This window comes from Exophiala spinifera (genome assembly GCF_000836115.1).
Source record: "Exophiala spinifera strain CBS 89968 unplaced genomic scaffold supercont1.1, whole genome shotgun sequence".
Lineage (NCBI taxonomy): Eukaryota > Fungi > Ascomycota > Eurotiomycetes > Chaetothyriales > Herpotrichiellaceae > Exophiala > Exophiala spinifera.
In genome coordinates this window covers 4,409,839-4,432,384 of record NW_015622513.1, presented here as the reverse complement: position 1 = coordinate 4,432,384, position 22,546 = coordinate 4,409,839, and the positions used below count along the sequence as shown (strand labels likewise).

The window sequence follows — 22,546 nt, the reverse complement described above, 5'->3', positions numbered from 1 at the left end:
GCTAATAAGGTCGTCACTCTCTCTATGCTCCGTTGTCGTTGTCGTTGCGCCCTTGTTACTCAACACACTTTCGAATCTTCACCCTTTCCCCCTCTCCTTACCGACACACTTCACTGTCCTTTGTTTTCTGTTTAAACAAACAGTCTCTTGTCCCGCGACGGCGATCTCAGCGCCCACTACCTCACTCTCATCAGCATGCCGTCGCGCAGAGTCGTCGGCGTCGACAGGCGCAATCCTTGCACGCACATCAAAATGACCCGCCTCTTCGACCCTTATGGCTCGTTCCGGTGCTCCATGTGCCACAAACATCCGAGCATCGGCTGGCTCTACCGTTGCACTCTGGATTCGCACGGCTTTCTTCCAGAATCTGACTTCACAGGCACTCCAGCACCCTGTCCAAAAATAGATGACCCAATGGATGTGTCCGGTGCGTCAGTCAATACTACCATCATCAAAACAATGGGCCAGGGCATTCTCGCAAATGAAGAGGTGGTGTCGCTGCCCAAACAGAAAGACAAAGTCAATGGCCTCCTTCTAGAGCAAGAGCATAGACCTGAAACCTCGTACAGTGCCACTACAGACACATCCACCGCCGACTCATCAGTCACGGACAGAACCTTTTCGACATTGCCTCAGAGTGCCAGCTTTTCGACCACCTCCTCTACCTCTCTTGATGAAGAGATACGAGCGGCTTATGATTGGAACGAGTTGCAAAAAGTCTGGATGTCAGAACCAACACTCGTTCTCCCTTCGTCACCTCGACCGGCTCCAGCCGTCCTCGCAGAACAGCGATCTGAGGAAGAGAATGAGAAGGAGAGCGAGGATGAGAAAGACAGGGATGCCGAAAACGAAAGGGAAGGGGGATGGGAAACGGTCAACGAAGAAGCCGTGCAAACATGTAACCTCATGGTCTGTCCAACTTGTCGACCAACATACCGGGACCGTGCCTATTGGGCCCTTGACGATGTTCTCAACGGCCCTGTGCAATGCCCTCCGATCTGGGAGTGGGAGAATCGGCGTCTCTCCGACGCGCGAATTCTGATGGGAATCAGATCCGCTCAATCTGAGAGAGCTTCTTCTCAGCCAGCCAGCTCTCCCACTGAGTCTGTGCAGAGTCGCCTCCCTGTCTTGCGAGAGGAAGAAATGGATGAAGTCGACAATGTTCAACCTCAGCCTCAGCCTGAGCCTGAGCCTGAGCCTGAGCCCGATGGCGAAGAGAGCTCCAGACCCGAAACAGATGCTCATTCGGTCCGCAAACGCAGCGGATTTCGAGAGACTGTCAGGAAGGTTCTAGCTAGAGCTCGACTCGAAGACACTTGCTCGGGCAGTAACAACAATATCAACACAACCGCCACCGACGCTTCCGACGCTTCTGATCAGGAGATGGCCACGGATCGCCCTGGTTCTTTGATCTTTAGACGCCGTCAGTCCCGGTGTAACACGTTGTCGTTTGTGCAGAGACACGGTCGCGTGGTCGACACCAGTGTCCTCCAAGAATCAGTCACCCTCATGCTGGCGAGGAACACTCCAGTTCCAACAACACCGCGCATCGAAACTTCTCAATCCGGAGGAGCAGTGGGAAGCATCAACAGCAGCAGCACCAACAACAACATCAACGCTGCCGACGTCATCAGTCAAGCATAAGTCTCGACTTGTTTCCCTTTACCATGATGAAAGAGGGGTGAGGATTTTGGAAGAGTGACGGTGATCAATGTTGATCAAGGATGTCGCTCGCTCACATACGCTCAATATGGGCACACGGATGGGATTTCTCAGATTGAAAGAGACAGATTACTGCAAAGCAATACAGGCGAGATAGGAGAGCTAGAAGGGCAACAACTAGAAGAACGATATCCGAGATGACGAGAAATTGTTTGATTGAGATGGACAAACACAAAGACCTGGGGTCACTACAGAAAGAGAAATCAAGGATACCGATTACCATTACCGAGATGATTTAATCTTCCGCAAGAACAAGGTTGTACAGTAGAGGAGAGTACAACAAACAAAAATAGATAGCAGGCTTACTGAACTAATGACTTGAACTCCTTCCATTGAAGACCAGCTTCAAATGAGCATACGTACCGCTACGAGGATAAGCCAGCTTAAGACTGTCTGCCGTTGCAATTGCAACAACCATTCCGCGCATTCGCCGATGACCATGAATATGGTCCCAAGACTTTGTAAATCTCATGCACACGTCAAAAGAAAATCCAGCGGAAATTCATCATCATCATCATCATCGCATTACTGTAAACCAATTTCGTAACATCTTGTGCCACACGTCAAAACACTCCAACAGAAACTCATCGTTTCGTGTCATAAAACTTGTCTCACATGAACCACGGTGAGATACATGAAATATCACCGAGATCGTATGGCCATCGTGCCGGGCTGTCGTGTGCGAGTATGTGTGTGTGCCGTGAAATTGCCGCCGCAAGACTGCAAGAAATCGACATCTTAGTCTCGTCATTCATCTCTGGCGTAAATTTGCAACGGTCATTCAATCAGTCATTCTCGATACGCAGGAGGCGGATCCCTCATGTCGTCGTCGTCCTCGTCATAATACCTTGTCGTCGCCGACGATCCTGAATGTGCTCTCGGTCTCCTCCTCTCACTCCGCTGCGGACCGTACGAGTACGAGTTCTTCTCGCCCCCATGGTTGTTGTTGTTGTTGCTGCTGTTGTAGGGTCTGTACCGCCCCGGCGTCTCGGAATCCAGCTCGGAGACACCCTGTGGGAGTGAGAGCGAAGAAGTAGAGTGATGCCCAACCGGCGGGCTGACGTTGATATGTGGAGTCGAAGCTGGCATCGTGTTCTCCCGTCGCAGGCGTTCGTGGCTGTGGATTCTGTCCAAGTCCCTGTCTGTCTCTCGGTCTCGACCTTCGAACATCTCCGGTGGGAGCATGTTGTTCTGCCATTTGCCAGTCTTCATGTCGTAGTGCATGTTTGGAGGAGGGAGCATGACTGTCGCCGGACGTTGCAGGGGCGGTGGAACAAAGTTATTGTTGTTCGGGTTGGGCTGGGGTATGTTCTGTTGCGGAGGTGGTTTCGCGGGCCACGGAGGGTATTGAGGCTGCTGGTACTGTTGCGGTTGTGCAAGAGGCCAGGTTCCGGGGTTCGGAGGAGGGCCTTGAGGGTGCGGATACGGCCGTTGCTGCTGCTGCTGTTGTTGTGGCGGCCACATCATACCTTGAGGCTGCGGAGGAGGAGGGCCAGAATAGGGAGGGTTGCCGGTCTGCGCCGGCGGTGCACTGTACGGTCGTGGCGGGCCGTTGGGAGGAGGATATAACGAGCTCTGAGAGGGACGGCCAGGACGACTCGGAGGGGAGTTGTCATGGCGGCCTCCGCTATGGCTATGGCTATGGTGATGGTCATCTCGAGAGTGCCGTCTCCGTCTGCGGCGGCGACGCTCCTGTTCTCGTTCTTCTTCCTCTTTACTGTCCTTTGCGACTTCTTTCAAGAGATAGCCGGCCGCCACGAGTTCGAGACCGCCTAGGATGACCATTTTTGGTTATTGGGCTGAATTGCGAGCGTGCGAACGAGGAGTGTCCAAGAGTGTTTGCTGGGTCGATTGGATTGACGACAGAAGTAAGCGCCTGCGCGGTGGTAGTAGGGGTTGAGAAGTGCAGTGGGGGTTGGGAGAGAAGGGGAATGTAAGACAGTCTCTACAGTAGAGTTTGGATAATGAAGTCAAATTCTCCAGTTGCCTTCCAGAAGGCGCTCGAGGAGGTTGGGCAATTCGCCGTCGGCGAGGTTGACTCAGCCGTAGCTGAAGCATTCCTCCAGACAAACAGGTCACGTGAAACACGTGCACATGACGTAGCCGCCAGCGGATGCCATAATAGGACTAGCGCTTCTAAATATAAAATCCTCCCCTTGTACTCGGATGACTCCTTCGTACGAATGACAGTATCAGTACCAGGCTCATCGCTGGTCCATACTACGCGCGCATCTTACTACTGCTTCTCCAGCCTTTCCCTCGTGGCCTTGAATACTCGCGGAATCCCACTATCTTCGAAGTTAGCCGTTCCCAGCATCATGCGTGCGATGCCTCTGGCTGTGAGGAAGATATACACCATTCCAGCACCATTAAATCCGGCGCATACATACTGGTCTTTACGACCCGGCACGTTTCCTACGTGAGCGGCACCGTCGGTCGTGTATCCCATGACTTGGAATGATGTTAGAGAGCACGAGACGGGTGATGAGAACAAAGCAAGGTAAGAAGCACGAGGTTACTTACTGCCCGTCCACAGCTTGTCAACTTTGGCTCCCGACTCCCTCCAATCTTGGTAATGTTCTGTCATGACACGCTCAAAATAAGGTGTCACTTGCTCTTGTAGGATCAGAGACCCATCATCGACCACACCGCTCCACTGTTCAGGATCGTCGATGAAAAGAACCCTTGCGCCACCTATAACGACGCCGCCGTCAGGCCTGTGGACGAGATGGTCAACCTGTCCGCGCCGGTGGAAAATGTTATACGTGTAAGTGTTGACCCGGCGTTGCAGCGCCAGCGTGGGATCTTTGCTCGTACGGAGCGGCACAATGTGCGCTCCGGTCCCGCGCACGGGAACTATGGTGTCGTGGTACATGGGTAATATGCCTGCAGTGTATGCGTTTGTCGCATAGACGACTTTACGCGCGAGTATTGTGCCTCGACCGGACGTTTCGATACGGAAGAAGCCGTTGGGGTCCTGGTGGTCGGAGATGGACGTGACCTGTGTCGTGGTCTGAAGGTTCACGTTTTCGCGGTCGATGAACGTGTTCAGAAGGCCCGTGACGAATTTGTATGGCCAAAGCTGCGCAGCTGGGACAGAAAATGCGCCTTTGGAATTTGCGACTCCAGTGACCTGTGATCGAACACACACGGCACGTATGGTCAGTCAGGTGTCAAGAATATGTTGGTTTTCAGATTGGTTCGGAAGAGAAGAAGAGATCGGGAGGCTTTCAAAGGGGAGTATAGGTCTTCGCACCGCTTCGAGATACTTGGGTCCCAAGAGATCAACGTGCTCGAGCTCGTCCATCGCCATATCCTTGTACATGCGTAAGTTGCCTTCACTTTGTCGAGCCTCACCGGAATCCATGAAGACGTCGAAAGAGCGAGTCACGAGAAAATCGCAATCAATCTCTTCCTTCTCAATCACATTTTTCAGCGCCATGATGTGCGCGAGGTGAGATCTGATGAGTTCTCTTGAGGCCTCGACGCTCCATTGCTCCAGTTTGTCCTTGACGATCCACGACGCCAGTTTGAGATGCCCTCCGTTTCGACCAGTGGCGCCGGAACAGACCTGCCGTGCTTCGAGGATGGTGATTGAAGGTGCTGACTCTGGCGAGGTTTCTTGAAGAAGATGATAGGCAATTGAGATACCTGTCATGCCAGCTCCGATGATGACAATGTCCGAGGTCGATGGTAATTCTTCTGTGGAGCGATAGTTGTCAAGTGGATGGAGTTCGGTTCGCCAGCAGGGTACTGTCGAGGTTGGGTTGGGAAACGTTTCATGAGCGGGGAGGCTGTTAAAGGTGTGTTGTCTTGTCATGTTGAAGAGTGACTCTACAGATGGATATTGGGGAGTTGCAGTTTGGTCGATGTACTTACATGCGCTTTGCCTACCTTTTATATGCCCCGTGGCCCAAATGTGAAGGGTGATTATGAACCATAGACATCGAAGGAAGTTTGTCAGATCATCAGTTGACAGTTATTCAGTATAAGGATCTGAATCGTTTCAAGATCGATGAGGTGAGGTGAATTTTTGATAGCGATGATTTCGAGGCGTACTGAAGCTGAGGTTGTGGTGGCAGTAGGATGGAAAGAGGTGGGCGAACGCGTACGATGTACCCGGATACGCCCATCGTGCAACAAGTACGCGATGACCAATGAGATTGGACAATGTCTCAGGTGCTCCCTAAAGTACGAGTGCGAGTATGAGTTATCTACAGTGCAAGCTACGACTTGCGAAAATGTCCTCCCTTCAAGGTTTGCCGACTGTCAGACATCCACAGCAATACGAGAATTCGATGGAAAGTATCAAGGGAGTCGCCGAGGCATACGTCCATCTGGCTGGCTGTCTATCTGGCTGTCTATCTGGCTGTCACCTTGTCACTTGTCACTGTCAATCTCGTTTTCTTTTCTTTTCTTTCCCCTCTATTGTCTTCGGAGACTCGTGCATAATGCACTTTCGTTGAAAGTGAAGCCTGCATCTATCCACCCTCCCCATCTTTCCCTGATCTGACCCCCCCTTACTCACAGAGACTTCCGACACTTCCGACAAGCTTAATGAAAAAGAAACCCCCCAATCTTCATACGAGTGCATTGCGTTGCCCGGACCCCGTAACGAGTCCTCGAGACACTACCTGGTTATCAGGTGGTCTTAAAATATGGTCATCACATGTAATTTCTACTCGCAGCAAGTATAAACTCTTAGCGGGTGTGACATGTCAACAACACTCAACGCGTAGTCCATTTGTTCCAAAAACGAGCGGGTTTCGTCACCGGTCTTTGCTCATCCCAAACCTGTCCACGAAAAACCCGTGTTGTAACATCCAAGGTAGCAGAAGTCCATGCTCGGCGAGATTATTGAGTCCTCTCGTACCTTAGTAGGTACTCCGTAAAGGTCCTGAGGAAGTCTTCCGCACCAGGTAAAATATATCAGTCGCTAGTGAGGTACTCAGACCAGGCTTTTTACGTGATGCTCGTGTACGAAAACGGCACCTGATATACCGAGTGGCACTCCCCTTCCATGGGTGTGTGATCGAGGGAATTCAGTCTTCTTCCACCGACGACTCACGGCCACAGACCACGAGTATACGAGCATCCCATGTACGAGTGCATGCCTGCATACACGTAACATCTGCATGGCGCCCGAATAGATCAGTACGTATCACATACAACCGAGTCAAAAATCCACGCATATAGTCTCGCCTGCATAATAATGATAATTAATGATCTTTGTATTTTGATCCTTTGCAACCAACTAAAGCCTACCCAGTAGGTACAGGTACTCAACAGCGCCGTAGTCCGAATACCTAGGCTAGACATGCAAACAAGCACTGCTAGAATAGCAACCTTCCCGATCTGGGATGGAATTCATAACAGCATTTCAATCGTATGAGCTCTGAGCCCTGACACTGTGGATATCATGTACGATGCTCTTTTGGAAACTCCCCTTTTGCTTTCAAGTAAAAGAACCCCCCACCTTCCCGGCCTCAACAAGAGTTCCTAAACAAACAAGAAAAAAGCAGAAACTGATCGTCCACCAATCCATTGACTGAGACAGTCATCCGTCCTTTCCACTCGTTAAATCCCATTAATCGTACAACAACACCATATAACCTAAAGCATTTGATCATGATCATGATCGCCGCCTGAGTAGCGTCGCAACGGTGGCCGATCGACCGGATCAATCGTCCGGCCATCCCGGCCATCGACGATTGACCTGCCCAATTCTGTGGCGATCATCGGGTTGATCGACAACTCCAACCGCCGATCCGCCAAGATGAACAACATTTCTTCCCTTGATTTCCGCGGACCAGGTTTCACTTCTGCCCCAGAGTAGTCGTACTCGTCCTCGCAAGGATTTTCCAAACAACGGCTCGTACAACGGCAAATAGATATAGGTGACCAAGGATCATGAAAAGTTAGAGCTTGGTAGGACAGAGTCGCTGGCCCGAGGTGACACCGCCACAAGTGCGGGGAAAAAGCGCCACGGCAAACGGCTTTCCTTTGGTAGCTTTAGTGCGACAAATAATGCGACAGCTGTGACTCCGCTGTCTCCCGCAGAGTGCACGGTTCAGACATGTGCGGTGATGAGAGCTGCAGAGGGGTAGCTGAGCTGGGAGCTGAAAACGGTCTCAATCCAGCTGCATGGGGGTTTGTACCTCGAAGTCGGCAGAGCGATTGAATTCGGGAAGCGGCGGATGGGCCTGCATCTGGCTGGGGTTCTGACCAAAGTAACCATCGTCCATGTCTGGCAGTTCAGTGAAGTCCATCTGGGTAGAAAAGTCGGGAAAATTGGAGCTGCCAAAGCCCATATGCGTCGTCAAGAAATCGCTCCCGAGATGTGCAAGGTGACCTTGGATCTCGTCCGGTGCCTTGCATCCTTTGCAGTTGGCATGAGCCAGCAAGAGTGCGTTCATCTGTTGAATTTCGTCCTTCATGCGCATGACTTGATCTTTGAGGTAAGCATTTTGAACCGCCTTCTCGTGGGAGTCTCGCTGTAGTTGCTCGGTCTTTTCCTTCTTGTTCATGCGGCACTTGGCAGCAGCCAGGCGGTTCTTTTCCAGCGACTGTTTTCTCTTCTGCTCCTCTGGAGATTGTCCCTTGTCTGCAGATGCGCCGGACTTTTTAGTAGACTTGCGCTTCCGGCTAGATGTTGTCGCAGCAGATGCCGACTCGTCTTCTTTTGGCTGAGCCTTGGAAGCTCGCTTACGGCGTGGCTCAGGAGCTGTGGACTTGGGAGAGAGCTTCTCTTCGAGCTTGACCGAGTCTGAGCTGGCCGCCGAGCTCGATCGAGGAGGGGTCATCTGTCCATATCGTGAGACGGCGGTGCTGGAACTTGGCAGACCGGCCTTGACAAAGCCGTCCACCTCAAAAGGAGCAAAATTAAAGGGAGATTCGACCATAGAAGGCTTCATATCATCATCGCGCTGGAAATCCGGCCATTCGGAGAGCGAGAGGTCTGTGGGAGGGCTGTAGGGCTGTAAGTTGGCGAGAGGGGTAGACTTGACTGGCGCCGGGTCGAAACCAAAGTCGTCTTCTTGTGGAGGAACGAAGGCGGCGGTGGAGGGAAAGCTGTAGTCTCGGAAGGTGTATCCATCCAGGTCGTTGATGCTGTCCACAGCAGAGGCGGTCCCCGACAAGGTACCAAGAGCCGCCATTGTGATGGTGTGTTATATGGTGTAGAAGAAGCCAAGATCAAAGGTAACGAGGCGGAGGTCGTACTGGCAGTGGGAAAGCTTCAACTGTGTGTGAATATCTGGTGTGACAGAGTTGGTGAGGAGGGAGAGGTGTGGCTAGAGAGTTGTTGAGGTTGTTTGTTTTGTAGATGGGTGTGGCAGAGGGAGAGATGGTTGGGGGGGATGTCAAGGGTTGGCTTGTTTAAGGAAGATTCTGGCAGAGGATTCAAGATCCGGCTTGGTGAGTTACAACGGGCGTGTGGAGCGATGGTAGTGGAAGACAGTATCCAGTATTCTGTACAGCCGGATTCCCAGGAACATGCAGAAGTGGGAAGCGCGAGATCTGAGGCAGAACAGGCGATGACATTCACTTTAGCGGCAGAAGGAGAAACAATTAATTGGGGCACCAACAGGCGCTGGGGGGTCAAACATTGGGCATGGGGCACCGAGAGCAAAGGGAGCGGAGTAGCCTCTACTCTCGCCTGTGAGAGCCTGTACCGTAAACCTGTACGTGAAGCCTGGTCACTGGGCGATGGCCATGGGCCAAGTTGCAGCGGAGGCTTGATCCGGGCAGCGTCAAGCGACCATGAACCTGCACAGAACGAGCCACCCATCGCTGCAGAGGCCTCTGGAAGTTTTCGCCGCAGCTGAACGAAGCTGCCCCTCCAAATAATTAATTGCTGGGTACATGTTGACTAGTACATTTGACGCGGTAGCGTCATGTCACTGACTGGCCGTGCGCCAAACTGATTGTCTGTCGCCATCGACCATTGACGCCCGCATCGGCGGTGGCATCGCTGTCGATCCTGGAGTCCATCGCCGATGCCGCCTAAAATCCCCCAGTTTTATGGCCATGGGATTTGCAAAAGTGCCATCCTGCCGTCGTGTTACTGCATCCACCTTGGCAGCCACCTCGGAAAGGGAGCTCCGTCGAATCACTTCCTACGCCCATCGATTCTGCTGCTCCCATCGCCGATCTGTTTGTGTCTAGTTCTTTCGAGAAGAGCATCGCTTGTCTCTTCTGACGCAGGGTTGGAGCCTTGTTGCTCTTCACGCCACGTCTCACATGCTGCTGCTCCCCCTCACCCCACCACGCTGTGCAATCGACGTCGACGTCAACCTTCACCTTATTTTGTGGTTCCGTGTTCAGATACACTCATGCTCATCCCGGCTCCCCTGATCATCACCCCGTGGCAGAGAAAGTTAAAGAGCAATACAGTTAAAGGGTAGGCCATTGATACGGTCACGTACCTGGCTATGCTACATGGATACCAAATCCGATGACTGTCACACCTGGAACACTCCGTATACAGGCGTTTGAATGAATGATATATTCTAGTTGAGTGCCTCTCAAAAACGAACATCGAGACCCCTACTCGTAGGTACAGTACAAGGGGTGTTGCATGTACGGGTCGTCGCTCCCTCCAGAGGGCCGACTCCCTTTGTTTACTCCGTTTTACCCACGCTTCAGACACTTTCCATTTGACACGAGCATACACGTATTGAGCGGTAGAATCGAATTGATCAGCTAGTTTGCACTGGAAAAAAAGCCCGGCAGCAGCGTTGTCAACGAACAAAATATTATAGAATTGTATGGGCAACCAGAGGGAGGGTTCCGTTCATGCAACCCACTTGTATCATTGGGGCCAGCACATGTCATAGCGATGTCATTGTGCATGAAATCGAAATCCCACCATCCACTCTTCGCGAAAAGCTCATCTCCTTACTCCATCTGAATAATCTTATACAAAGTATCTATGAGAAATTGAGAATTGAGAAGCCCACCGAGGGTCCGGACCTGATATCCTTGGGTGACATCCCTGCCCTTGGCATGGCATAGACCAGTGAGACTACCTGATGAATACTTATCCAAGGCACGATCTTCCCAGCATAACCACGATCCCTGGCCCTTGTCAGATCCCCTAGGCCGCCCCGGATGGATTCCTTACTGTGGATGATCCTACTAGAGCAGGAGCATAGCGCAACCAACAAGGCCGGCACCCATTGCGGACAAGGCCAGCATTCGGGAATCTCCTCCGCTAGCGCCATTGTTGCTGCTACCAGTAGGAGTAGCACTTCCACTGCTGCTGCTGCCACTGGTGCCACTTGAGCCGCTGGTCGCCGAAGAGGATGCAGAAGATGATGTCGCGGAGGACGCTGCGGAGGTTGCCGCGGACGATTCCGCAGACGATTCCGCGGACGACGCTGAAGCCGAGCTACTAGCACCGCTTGCGTCCGTAGCAGATGCGGCCGCTGAGCTGGAGCTAGCTCCAGATGAATCTGTCGTAGACGAGCCGCTGTCATCACCCAGGGAATCGGTGAGTGTGATGGCCATGAACGTTATATCGGTGGGACCCAGGGTCGTGCTGGTCACAGTCGAGGTGATAGAAGAATCGAATGAGCCCGTCGCTGTCTCCGTCGCAATCAAGCCATATGGTCCAACATACGTCTCTGCGCAGTTCGCGGCCGTTGTCCCTGACACTTTACAATCGATGATGACCGAAGTGCTCTCGTACGTCTCTTGGACATGAAATGTCGATGGCCCAACCGTCACAGTGAGAGGACCGTCGAGTCCGCAGTCATTAACGTCGGCATCGGTAGGGCATGCAATGGCCATGGTCGTTTTGGACGAATCCTGTCTCGAATTAGCCGGAAATGGTCCTTGTCGAACGTCACCCTCAACAAAGCCATACCGATTTGATCACTGAGCCCAACAGCGTCTGTGGGTCGGCAGCTGGAAAGAAAATGCTGACCACCGAGGACTGTGCCGCGGCCACGCCAGCCAGCGTCAGGGCAAGTCCTGTCGTCTTCATGGCAACCATTTTGAAGTCTTGATGTGCTCTGCGGAACGCGGCGACGGAAGGTTGCGAAAGTTGATGATGATGGAAGAGAAAGCGCAAAACGAGCGACAAGGAATGACGACGGAAACGCAGAAGGAAGAAAACAGAACAGGAACCGGGGAGAGTTTTACCTTAACCTACGAGCAGTGAACGCTATAGACGCCCATGCCGGTCTTCGACGCCTCAAGTGCAATGTTTGGGGGGCCAAGTCCTGTTGTCAATTTCTTGAGCCCCCTTTCCGGTCTCGACTTCAACTAGGGAGCCTTGGCGCCGTCTGGGATCCCGCGTTTTCGTTCTCCCAGCTGGAATGCGCCATCTGGCCCAAATAAAGCGACACGTGGCATGACGACCTCCGCAGAGGTTTCAATGTGTCTCTGGCATGTCATAAACAGCAGTATCGCATAGAAAAAACAACAGACATGGGCCACGGTCTCAACTCCGTACATTTAATAATTCCCCCTCCAAATCAACACCAGGGGCGCAAGAAACCCCAAGTCCGGGAGCAATTTGGATAGGGCGCCTCTTTTTTGACGTGCGCCGGGCCAGTCGAGCCCTAAAGTCTAATGTGGCGGCGCCCACCAAATACTACGGAGATTGGAGAGCCATAGTCCAGAGTTGCCACCCGGTCGTGAATTCGGTAAACGGACCGTACTCCATGCGAGTTACCACTGTCCCAGCGAGGAAATTAACTCGTGTTTGGTGGTGATTATTATTGGTGAAGGACGGACAATGTTTCGAGAACCTTTGCTGAGAAGAGCTGACTGGTGGAAGGGGACTTGACTTTACTCCTTCAGGACCGGTCGAAAAGCTGCTAAACAAGGGGGTTCTTTGCCCACGCGAGAACGTGGCTCGAAACTCATCTTATCTGCAGGGAAATGTGTCGAACATTCGTATCTTGGGACTCGACAAACAGACAGACCATGAAGGGTGATGATTGAGTATATCTCATACCGCACTCTTTCACTAATGTAGTCTTCACTGTCAAAGGTTGAGTGGATAGATTTGCACAGCCAAATCTCGACGTTCAAGTACTCCGTACGTTCTCTGGGAGAGACACAAGAGTTAACAAAGTGTGGATAGGCGCTAGCTAGATTCATCTAGAGCGATATCAATGAGTAAGAAACTGAAGCTGAGCATGGCACATACGTACCGTATGTATCGGTATACTGTGTGGTGATATGTAGGTACAATATGGTACAAATCATCCACAGGACGGACAGAACCGAGAACCATTCTGCCCGTCGAAGTCTAATGCCCCAGAACCTCTTGTAATATGCGCTATTGAACCCTATAATGGCCCGGGGCTGATTCACTGACAGAGGACTGGTCCAAGCTATCTGTAAGCCTGCTACAACACAGCTGCACGGCCTGCTGATCTCTCCTTCTAATCTGAATCAGTCGCTGCACAGGGCACAGCACCGTTTGAACTAACGAGTTACAAACCCCACGATGTTTGTATGATTGACGCTGGTCAGAGCGCTTCAGTATCACTTGCTATGCGAGTGCTCTTGTGTCACCTGATGATGTATACCGGCCTTCTTTGTTCCAGGGAGAGCAACCCTGGACTTACTAAAACCAGCTTCATCACGGTCTTCCATCAGCATAAGTCTCAGTATCAGTCTCAGTCCTTCTCCATTGGGGTCGCATCTGCGTCCAAGCTCCTCACTTGGCGAAGCTCGAACCCATAACCAGCATCAATACTGCTACCTTCACCGTTACTCCCTTCGTTTGGTGGAACTCGACACTGCTTCAATATCTCCTCGACCTGTTCTTTCACCAGGCCGCAACCCCATCGCTGCAGTGGGTCTCCGTCGATCATACCAGCCAGGCATTGACAAACGAGGTCCCCAGTACCCGGCTCATGTCCTTCGTTGTCAATCTTTCCTGCTAAGCCTGCCGGGAGCAACCCTTTCTGGAGGCCTCCCAGGACTACCATGCGTTCAGCTTTGGTAGTACAATGCCAGAGCATTTCCACCAGCACCACTCCAAGGGCGAACACGTCGAGTTTTTCATTGATGGCCGACGAGGCCTTCCATTTCTCTTTCGCATCCACCCTGCGTGGTGGCCGATAGTACTCAGTACCCACTGCTTTGTCGGCTTTGCCGTCGACATGGTGATCTTTCCTCTCGCCATCTCTAGCTAGTTCCGCGACAAGTCCGAAATCGCCAATGCGTGGGTTCACAAAGTAATGTCCCGGAAAAGAGCACGCAACACAGCCACCGACGTCGTAATAGCCTCCTGAGACGGCCCCAGCAGTGGTTGCCATCTCAAGGCTCGATATGAATATGTTGCTCGGTTTGATATCACGATGGACTAACCCCTTCGAATGAATATATTGCAACCCGCATAATATACCAAGTAAGATGCGCAATGCAGGCACCAGATGGAAGCAATGCCTTCGCATAGGATTGCTTGGTGCACTTCGCGCGTTTTCAGGAGCTGGCGCAAGATATTGCTCAAGCGTCATGGGATAGACTGACATTTGCACGTGTAGGACATAGACTGAGCCATCCACTACCGCGTCTTCCCGACTGTTTGGCTCTGCACGTCCATCGGTAAATATTTCAGATGGGCGTGCTGAGCTTGGGTCGGACAGCGTTTGTTTCATTGACCATAGAGGTTGATCTTGGTCATCTTTATGATCCAGCGTGCGAATTTGCGAAACACTATCTGAACCAAAAACAATGCCGTCACTTCCATCGGGTGACAATCGAAGCGGCAAGGCTTTTCGAGGCTGATCAGTTGCAATTGGAAGTGCTCCGTCAGCGATGAGGCGTCTGCCATGAAGGCTAAGTTCGGGCCTTTCCTCGTGCAAGTCCATGATTCTTGGTGCTCGTGGTGATTCAATCCACGTAGCATGATATCGAACGACGTTGTTGTGTTCGAGTTGAGCCAAAGCCTGCACTTCACGTAGCACATGTTCAAGTTCTTGATGGCCTGACTCTTTGTACCGTTGTGACAAGCGAGGGCTGAGTGGTATCTTCTTGACCGCGTATTCTTTCTTGTCAAAGACATTGAATGTGCGGTATACCCGACCGAAACCCCCTTTTCCAAGTAGACTGATTTGTTGAAAACTTGATTCGTAGTGACTACGAGGACGTTCGATAGACTGGTTGGACAGCATGAAATCGGGACTGCGAAATGAGAGTGGACTTTGACGGTCATAGAGCGAGAGGTTCCTCAGAGGTTGTTCAAGTAATTGTCCGAATGCATTTGAACGTCGTTGTTCAGTCCGAGTCATGGCGAGGTTCTCTTCGGAAGAAAGCAGCGGCGTGGCTGCAAGATTTGACGATATGAGGTTGCCTGTGTGCACTCCGCCGAGCGTCATGCCTTCAATTCCAGCCAGATACGCAGCTCGCATTTGTTCATTGCCACGACGTTGCTCAGATACCGCCGCTGGAAGCAACCCAGTCTGAACCAGTGACTGAGTCGCTTGCCGATGGAATTGCCTCGTCAAAGTCTCAATTTCAGGAGATGACCTTGTGTAGTTTGAGCCGGGCTTCGCGTTGTTCATCACCTCGCATGCTCGATTCCGTGCAAAGTCCTCGAGGAGAGCGTCGATCAAATTGGTCCGATGATGGTCAACGCCCGCAAAGGAGTTTGCGGCACCACGACCACGATCACCTCTGCCGGCAGCAGAGGACTCTGCGAACGAGATGCTCCCATGGCTTGAGAATGATTCTGTGGTGCCCAGGTCGCCTGTCTCGCCATCGACACTTTCGAGAGGTTGACTCACATGACCAACTTCCTCTGATCCTGCACTTTCGACATCCGAACTACTAGAGCTGGAGCTCTCATCACCAGGTCTGCGAAAGAACGCGGAACTCATCCTCCACCCATGACAAGAACTTCTGTGAACTATCACTTTACGTGCCCACTCCCAATATCTGGCTCATGACTCAAATCGTGGTCTGACTAAGTCACCCTTTTGCGGTTGCGAGCAAGACAGAGGTGAAGTCAACAATCAACAGGGTTCAAAGTTGAGGAGACCTAGTTGGCGTCTGACTCATGAGATATTGTCCATAACGATTTCCCCATCTCTAGTAACCTATGGTCAGGCTGCAGGACTTCACTGTGGTTCTGTGAGGCTCCCAGCAACATGGATCGCGCCGCTTTTACAATAGACTGCGTCTGCATGCCAAGATCTGGTACGGAAGTTGTCGCCGCCATAAGGCGCCGTAGCAGCGGCTGAAGTTCTACTTGCTACCTGCATTACGGAGCATCTTACCCTTCATTCAAGCACCCGACCGCTCATTTCTCTGCTCACCCCTGGCCTTGCGGACATAAGTCATTCTACTTTCAGGATCGCATCTACTTGCAGTCATGAATTCAGTGGGTTGTAATTGACAGTTATGTGAGTACGCGAGCAGGCACGCAATCAGGGCTATTTATCCTCCCGCCACGACAACCGTAGTTGCGCCGAACCTCCGGTGTGGCATGGTCGGTGCAAACACGGACAAGATCTCGGCGTCAGAAGCGCGCTTTGAAGACGTCAAGGAGGATTGATACGGCTGCAAGGGAAGCCTCTACGGCATGGACGAGTACCAGGTCATCAAAGCCGTTACTATTGTTGATGGGAACCGGGTTCTGCACCTCGTCTCCGTACGTGTTTCCAGACGCTCAAAGGGGGTGGAGGAGAGACGGCAATGGGATTTATTTGTATTGACTCATTGATTCATCCATCCACACGTCTGTCTATCGGCATGGTAACACAACGGCGCAAGGATATGCAAGAAGCTGGCTGACCTGGTGGTCGATCAAACAAGAACCAGGCTCGAGACACGCCAGTCGTCTCTTGACCTGACCATGAACACAACCAAAACATGTCCTGAACACACCCATGCTTTCTACACGCCCATCTCCTTGAAACCAGCCATGTGGGGAAGCAATTCCAGGCCAAGTTATGTAGTTAGTACCATTGTGATGAACTCCCTCCCGATCACTCTTCATCTATCTAGGTAAGGTAGGTAGATAGGCACCCGTAACCCTGACAGAAACCGAAACCCCTCGTCGTCCCCCCAATCACTCATCATCATTGACATGCAACTCGTCAAAGTCATCCAGTAACTCATCCATATTGATCTTGGGCACTTCATCCTCGTCGCTCTCTCCGGTAGCCATGCTCATCATGTCCACGTCCCTTGTGGTAGTAGTCTTTTGTTGCTTGGCCTTGTACAGGGCGAGGGTCTGACGAAGCTCGGCGTCCTCCTCGACGTCACGCAGGAACATTTCATAGTCCGCATCCATCTTTTCTTGATCCTGCTTCTTGGGCAAGAGGTCGCCCTCGTCCTTCTCCATGCGCTTGAGTTTCCACGATCTAGACTTGGGCTTCTTCTTGCGCGCGTAAAACTTCTTGACGAGCATGACGTCCGGGATGGTCGAGGCGTACGTGCTGCTCTGCTCCAGCTCTTCGAACTGGGGGTTGTTGAAGTTGGTGCCTGTCAAGTGGTACCCCAGGACCGAGTCGCCAGCGTGTAACACGCCTCCCAGGTGCGTGCGGCAGTAGTAGGTCTTGTCATTGACTCCGAGGTCGGCGGCCCGAGCGACCGTCGCTTCGGCCAGGAAGAACCGTCCGTTCTGCGACCCCAGCGGCTCAATGTCCAGCACCACGAATTCGACGAGCTCTTGAACGTCAGCCAGGTTCTTGAATGGATTCCTCCAGTACGTCCCGGTCGGGAGGTCTGCAGTCTGGAGGGTCGTCGGATCGATCAGGTTCACCGACGTGCCCACCCTGTAGCAAAGTGCCAGCGGGGTTATATTGCCGATGGATTTGGCCATCTTGATCGGCAGCGCGACCAGGTCGTCTTTGCAGATCGGTAACAGTTCGCACGAATATGTGAATTTGTACGATTTGGTGGATGTGTGGATGTCCATCGAGATTAGTTCCTGCGACTTCTTCACTTTGACTGGCGTCACAGATGTGAGGAAGTCGACGAACTTCTCGGCGTGGTTCCGTTGCGCAAAATAAAAGTCCAAGCCATCTTTAACTTCCTTGATGTTGATGGTTTCCTTGTGCGCCCCGTGTTTCAGGACGAGCTGTTCCAGATACAAAAAGGTCCGCTTGTGTGGTACTTTCTGTCTGACTTGCACCGACGCCCGCCAGGTGTTTGGAGTGTAGGACTTGGCACAGTCCGGACACTGCTGGTAAGCGACTACGTATTCAACCTCGAACGTTTGCTGAAGTATAGTGCCCTCGTAGGCTTCTTGTTGTACGGTGATTTTCACCTTGATTCGTCGGGAATGCGGCTCCGTCCAGAGAAAATTTGCGTCGATGATCCGGACCTTGCTGAGGCCTCGTAGTTTCCGAAGACACAAGGCAAGTAATTCTCTGCTTTCAAGCGACGCTGAGACCCATTGTGACGGCGGGCTCAGCCACCGTTCGCAATCTCGGCATGTGTGTAATACTCCCTCTCTCTGTATGCCTTCCGAGACATCCACAGTCAGTTTGATGCAGTCGTAACATAGAGCACCCGCCGATGCCGTTCCATCTATGGGTGCACCACAGTTGCAGCAGAGGATCGTTGCCGCCTGTGGCTGATGAACGGAAGGGAGTGATACTGGAGCGTCCAGATCCATGGACATCTTGAGTTGTCGTGTCCTCCGTATCACGGAATCATGCAACGTCTGAAAGGATTACGGATTGTAATGTGCGACCAAATATCAGTACAAGTTACAAGTCTTGATCGAAGAAATCGAAGTCGTGAGGATTAGTGAGTGATATAACAATTTATCAGAATTCGCCTCTTCCAGTGCAAGCGGCGTCTAGAATTATCAAGCAGGATTTTTCCACAGCCTCGCACGTGACGCAGCTGGCAAGGCTACGGCGTTTTCTCGCCTCCGAAAAGGGACCATACACAATACATGCCTCGGCGGAGTCCCCAGAACATTTTCCCAGGTGCTTCGTTATATTGAGAAGCGTGTCTGCTAATAGCAGCACCATTCATGGTATTGCAACAATAGTCATCTCGCAATGACGGCCTGCTGTGCCAGATATGCTGCATGCCTCGTAGCTCCAAAGACTGCCTCCAGAACTGCAAGTCTCCTGTCCCGACACAAGGCACCTTTGGCGTCCCAAGTACTCCTCCGACGACAGGTATGATACATGTACTATAAAGTCAACCAAGAAAACGACTAACAACTACCAGATGTCTTCATCTCCCACTCGATATGGCGCAATGCCAAAGGAGCTTCCTAGCGATGACCCCGACGATGTCCTTTTCAATTCTCTCTATGGCGTACGGACGATCGAGTTAAACCGCCCGAAGAAGCTCAACTCTCTCAATGGCTCAATGGCACGAAAAATACTACCTCGTCTGAGGGAATGGGAGAAGTCGCAGATGGCCAATGTGATCATGATCACCGGAGCTGGACCAAAAGCGTTCTGCGCTGGCGGTGATGTTGCCGAGCTTGCGCAGCAGAACAAGGAAGGGCCGGAAGGCCAGAAAAAGTCGACAGACTACTTCGGCCTTGAATACCAGCTAGATCATCTGATCGCGACCTACAGTAAGCCATACATCGCAGTCATGGATGGGATAACCATGGGTGGTGGCGTGGGTTTGTCGGTACATGCGCCTTTCCGGATTGCGACAGAGAAAACAGTCTTCGCCATGCCCGAAACGACTATTGGCTTCTTCCCTGACGTTGGTGGAAGTTTCTTCCTCTCTCGACTTGATGGCGAAATCGGAACATATCTGGCCTTGACTTCTGAAAGACTACAGGGAGTTCAAGCATTCTATGCAGGAATCGCAACCCACTACCTCGACAGCTCGTTGCTTCCTCAGTTGACCACGCGACTGTCAGAGCTTGTCTTTCGAGACTACGCTAGCTTGTCTGAACGTCTAGACCTCATCAACTCGACGATCGCCGAGTTTACCAGCAGCCTTCCGTCTCCCGACCTGGGCAAAGGTTCTAGCCACGGTGATCTGAGCGGTAAACTGCGAGAAGCCATTGACCGAACTTTCAAGCATGACACTGTTGAAGACATTCTAAGCGCGCTCGGTCAAGAGGCTCAGTCTGGAGATGAGTACATCTCCAGCTGGGCGAAACAGACGCAAAAGACGATCGCTCTCAGGTCCCCAACTAGCTTGAGAGTCACTCTGCGACAGTTGAGAGAAGGCAAAAATTGGAACATTAGTGAAACTTTTATCCGCGAGCATAGAATGGCAGCCAAGTTCATGGCACACCCGGATTTTGTCGAAGGTGTCTCGGCTCGTCTGATCAACAAGCCGCCAACGCAGCCCGTGTGGAAGCCTGCAAGCCTTGCCGAGGTCAGCAAGGAGGACGTTGACGAATTCTTTACCATCCCCCCTGAATTTGAACCCCTGGCCCTGTTAGAGCCACAAGAAGGCGCTCTTGATCAGCACTTCAAGGAGTACCCTCATTCAGTGTTTGCTTTACCCAGCGAGGCCGACATTGAGCAGCTTGTCAGGGCGTACGGGCATGACGGGCCGAAGGCGGTCATACAAGCGGTTGTCAGCAGATGGAACAACAAAGTCGGCGTCAGGGAGAAGGTGCAAGAGGTCCTTGCACGTAAGACGAAGCCTGAGGATAAAGGCATATCCTGGAAGCCTCAGATGCCCAGTTTATAGATGTAGGGGCTTTCGGTAAGGGGTTTTGCCACGCCGAGAGGCCAGATGTATACTTAAAATCGGTATAATGGGGATATAGTGGTCCCATCACTCCCACCATTGTTGTCGACAGTGTATGAGTAGCAAGATAGTCCATATACTCATATACATGATATAGTCCCACGACAGCCATCTAGCGTGTAAGTTGGGCCGTTCCCCAACCGCGACCAAAAATTTTCTCCGCATCACCACCGCATGCATCATCGAAGAACAAGCATTTTTCCGGGACGTACTCCGTTTCTGTGTTTGCAGTTTGAATTTCTTCGACTCGGCACGCATGCTGACCTAGACAAGCATGTCTGGGAACGAGAGAAATGTATACCTCGACCGCGGTCTTTCCGACGAGTCCGAGAATGATGCAGGTTACGACTCTGAGGCCGCAGAATTGTCCAAGACCGCCAGATCCTCAAAGCGACGGAAAATAGATCACAGCCCTAGCGTTGAAGACGAAGAGCAGCGACGACCTTCAAGTTCCCCTACACCTCCTCGCGACTTACCTAAAGATTCCGAAGACGAGAACAGCGGTAACACACACCACAAAGCCGCTACGTCCGAAAGTCTAAAGTCGACGAAGGACTCGAAGCAGAAAAAGAAACCCAAGAAAGAGGTAATACCAGGCGTGATATATCTGTCTTCGTTACCCCCATATCTTAAGCCATCTGCTCTGCGCAATCTGCTCGAGCAACGAGGCTTCAGCCCCATCAAACGGCTATTTCTGGCACCTGCTTCAAAACACAAATCCTCGTCAAAGAAGAACTCGCGGCAGCTTTACACAGAAGGCTGGATCGAGTTTGCTTCAAAGAAGACCGCCAGGCGGTGCGCCGAAAGCCTGAATGCGCAGCAAGTGGGTGGGAAAAAGGGCGGCTTCTACCACGACGATGTATGGAACATGAAGTATCTGCGGGGTATGCAGTGGGAAGAGCTTATGGCAGGCATACGAGAAGAAAAGAGAGAAGAAGAGGGCCGGCGAGATGAGGACAGGCGGGTCATTGCGCGGGACACTAAGATGTTCGTCGAGGGTGTGGAAGAAGGTCGACGGAGGGAAGGTATGAAGAGAAAACGAGAGAAAAAGGGTGGAACAATAGATTCAGATGCAGATGCCAGCATCCAAAGGACGTGGAGGCAAGCTGAGGTCAAAGGAAGGGACAGAAGCGATCAGGTCAAGGAAAAGGGTATCAGTGAAGATGTTAAGCAGGTATTGGGTAAGATCTTCTGATTCGATATCGTCGAAGCCACCAGCGATCTTATCCGACAGAAGCTCGACTGCAAATCCCTATGAAGAGATATCAAGAACTCCAATACAGGATTCATTTCTTCTGCGAGATCTATTTCTTCCTTCTGCCGGGCAGTCATCTTCCAGCCCATCGTCAAACCCAGCAGTCGCGCTTCTTCCGATACTGTCTCTCCTGGTGCCTCGGACCGATAAATGGAGCGCAGCATTATGGGAAATGATTCGGCATTCTCAGCTACTCATCAGATAGTCTGATATGCAATACCCTTACAAAAGGCAGTCTTTGTCGAAGGCTAAGTCTAATTTTTGGTTCCTTGATCGTTCCACCCACTTCCAATACCTTTGATGATAGAAGACCGAACACACACGGAACCTCGAGAAACGCCTACACTGAGCCATCACGTAGGCGATGATTCGGTGAAGGCTCAACAAGGCTCACCAGCTCCCGTGCACCGTAACCATTATGTCCACCTATTACGTGTAATCTGCACTGTCAAGGCTCTACTAAGGAATATCAAAGAGGAGCGTGCACTGATCTGGCCGCGGCGACTCGGCCAGCCACATTCGTTGCCTCTCTATTGACAATACAAATATGGCGACTCCAGGAATCACACCATCGAGTTTGATGGTGAGAATGTTATCGCGATTCGCGTCATGGACGGCCGGTACAGCCACCTCCGGTCAGAGCCCATGCCTGCGGGTATCAACAACGCTCAGACATGACCGCAGATCTTAATGACCCTGTTTGGGCCCGCTCGACCTCGAGAGCAGAATGTCCCTCGCCATCGCCATCAGGCCAACCAGTAAATGTGGTCGTGAGCGCCGCCTACCCTGAGGCTCGTACATCACCTCTGTTACAAGCGGTCGCTGGCTCTATGCAAAGGCACACAAGTCATGAACCTGGCACTCCGATCATGTCAGGCTCGTTGATGAGAAATTCTCACTTGCACT

At 51.9% G+C, this 22,546-nt stretch overlaps 9 protein-coding genes across 9 annotated transcripts; 3 read left to right on the top strand and 6 right to left on the bottom strand.

Moving 5' to 3' along the window:
- Nucleotides 1-195: 195 nt before the first annotated feature.
- PV08_01623 (uncharacterized protein) lies at nucleotides 196-1,644 on the top strand (the record flags this gene model as incomplete). The annotated part of the gene is made up of 1 exon (XM_016375984.1): nucleotides 196-1,644. The coding sequence occupies one exon, from the start codon at nucleotides 196-198 to the stop codon at nucleotides 1,642-1,644; it is 1,449 nt and encodes a 482-aa protein (XP_016241260.1).
- Nucleotides 1,645-2,511: 867 nt separating this feature from the next.
- PV08_01622 (uncharacterized protein) lies at nucleotides 2,512-3,507 on the bottom strand (the record flags this gene model as incomplete). The annotated part of the gene is made up of 1 exon (XM_016375983.1): nucleotides 2,512-3,507. The coding sequence occupies one exon, from the start codon at nucleotides 3,505-3,507 to the stop codon at nucleotides 2,512-2,514; it is 996 nt and encodes a 331-aa protein (XP_016241259.1).
- Nucleotides 3,508-3,958: 451 nt separating this feature from the next.
- Nucleotides 3,959-5,542, bottom strand: PV08_01621 (uncharacterized protein; the record flags this gene model as incomplete). The annotated part of the gene is made up of 3 exons (XM_016375982.1): nucleotides 3,959-4,173; nucleotides 4,246-4,855; nucleotides 4,979-5,542. 3 exons carry the CDS (start codon nucleotides 5,540-5,542, stop codon nucleotides 3,959-3,961), a joined length of 1,389 nt encoding a protein of 462 aa, XP_016241258.1.
- Nucleotides 5,543-7,853: 2,311 nt separating this feature from the next.
- PV08_01620 (uncharacterized protein) lies at nucleotides 7,854-8,879 on the bottom strand (the record flags this gene model as incomplete). The annotated part of the gene is made up of 1 exon (XM_016375981.1): nucleotides 7,854-8,879. The coding sequence occupies one exon, from the start codon at nucleotides 8,877-8,879 to the stop codon at nucleotides 7,854-7,856; it is 1,026 nt and encodes a 341-aa protein (XP_016241257.1).
- A 1,981-nt stretch (nucleotides 8,880-10,860) lies between these two features.
- On the bottom strand, nucleotides 10,861-11,719 carry PV08_01619 (uncharacterized protein; the record flags this gene model as incomplete). Its single annotated transcript, XM_016375980.1, has 2 exons — nucleotides 10,861-11,532; nucleotides 11,591-11,719. 2 exons carry the CDS (start codon nucleotides 11,717-11,719, stop codon nucleotides 10,861-10,863), a joined length of 801 nt encoding a protein of 266 aa, XP_016241256.1.
- A 1,639-nt stretch (nucleotides 11,720-13,358) lies between these two features.
- PV08_01618 (uncharacterized protein) lies at nucleotides 13,359-15,566 on the bottom strand (the record flags this gene model as incomplete). Its single annotated transcript, XM_016375979.1, has 1 exon — nucleotides 13,359-15,566. One exon carries the CDS (start codon nucleotides 15,564-15,566, stop codon nucleotides 13,359-13,361), a length of 2,208 nt encoding a protein of 735 aa, XP_016241255.1.
- A 1,193-nt stretch (nucleotides 15,567-16,759) lies between these two features.
- On the bottom strand, nucleotides 16,760-18,319 carry PV08_01617 (uncharacterized protein; the record flags this gene model as incomplete). Its single annotated transcript, XM_016375978.1, has 1 exon — nucleotides 16,760-18,319. The coding sequence occupies one exon, from the start codon at nucleotides 18,317-18,319 to the stop codon at nucleotides 16,760-16,762; it is 1,560 nt and encodes a 519-aa protein (XP_016241254.1).
- Nucleotides 18,320-18,882: 563 nt separating this feature from the next.
- Nucleotides 18,883-20,325, top strand: PV08_01616 (uncharacterized protein; the record flags this gene model as incomplete). Its single annotated transcript, XM_016375977.1, has 1 exon — nucleotides 18,883-20,325. One exon carries the CDS (start codon nucleotides 18,883-18,885, stop codon nucleotides 20,323-20,325), a length of 1,443 nt encoding a protein of 480 aa, XP_016241253.1.
- A 334-nt stretch (nucleotides 20,326-20,659) lies between these two features.
- Nucleotides 20,660-21,580, top strand: PV08_01615 (uncharacterized protein; the record flags this gene model as incomplete). Its single annotated transcript, XM_016375976.1, has 1 exon — nucleotides 20,660-21,580. The coding sequence occupies one exon, from the start codon at nucleotides 20,660-20,662 to the stop codon at nucleotides 21,578-21,580; it is 921 nt and encodes a 306-aa protein (XP_016241252.1).
- Nucleotides 21,581-22,546: the final 966 nt, after the last annotated feature.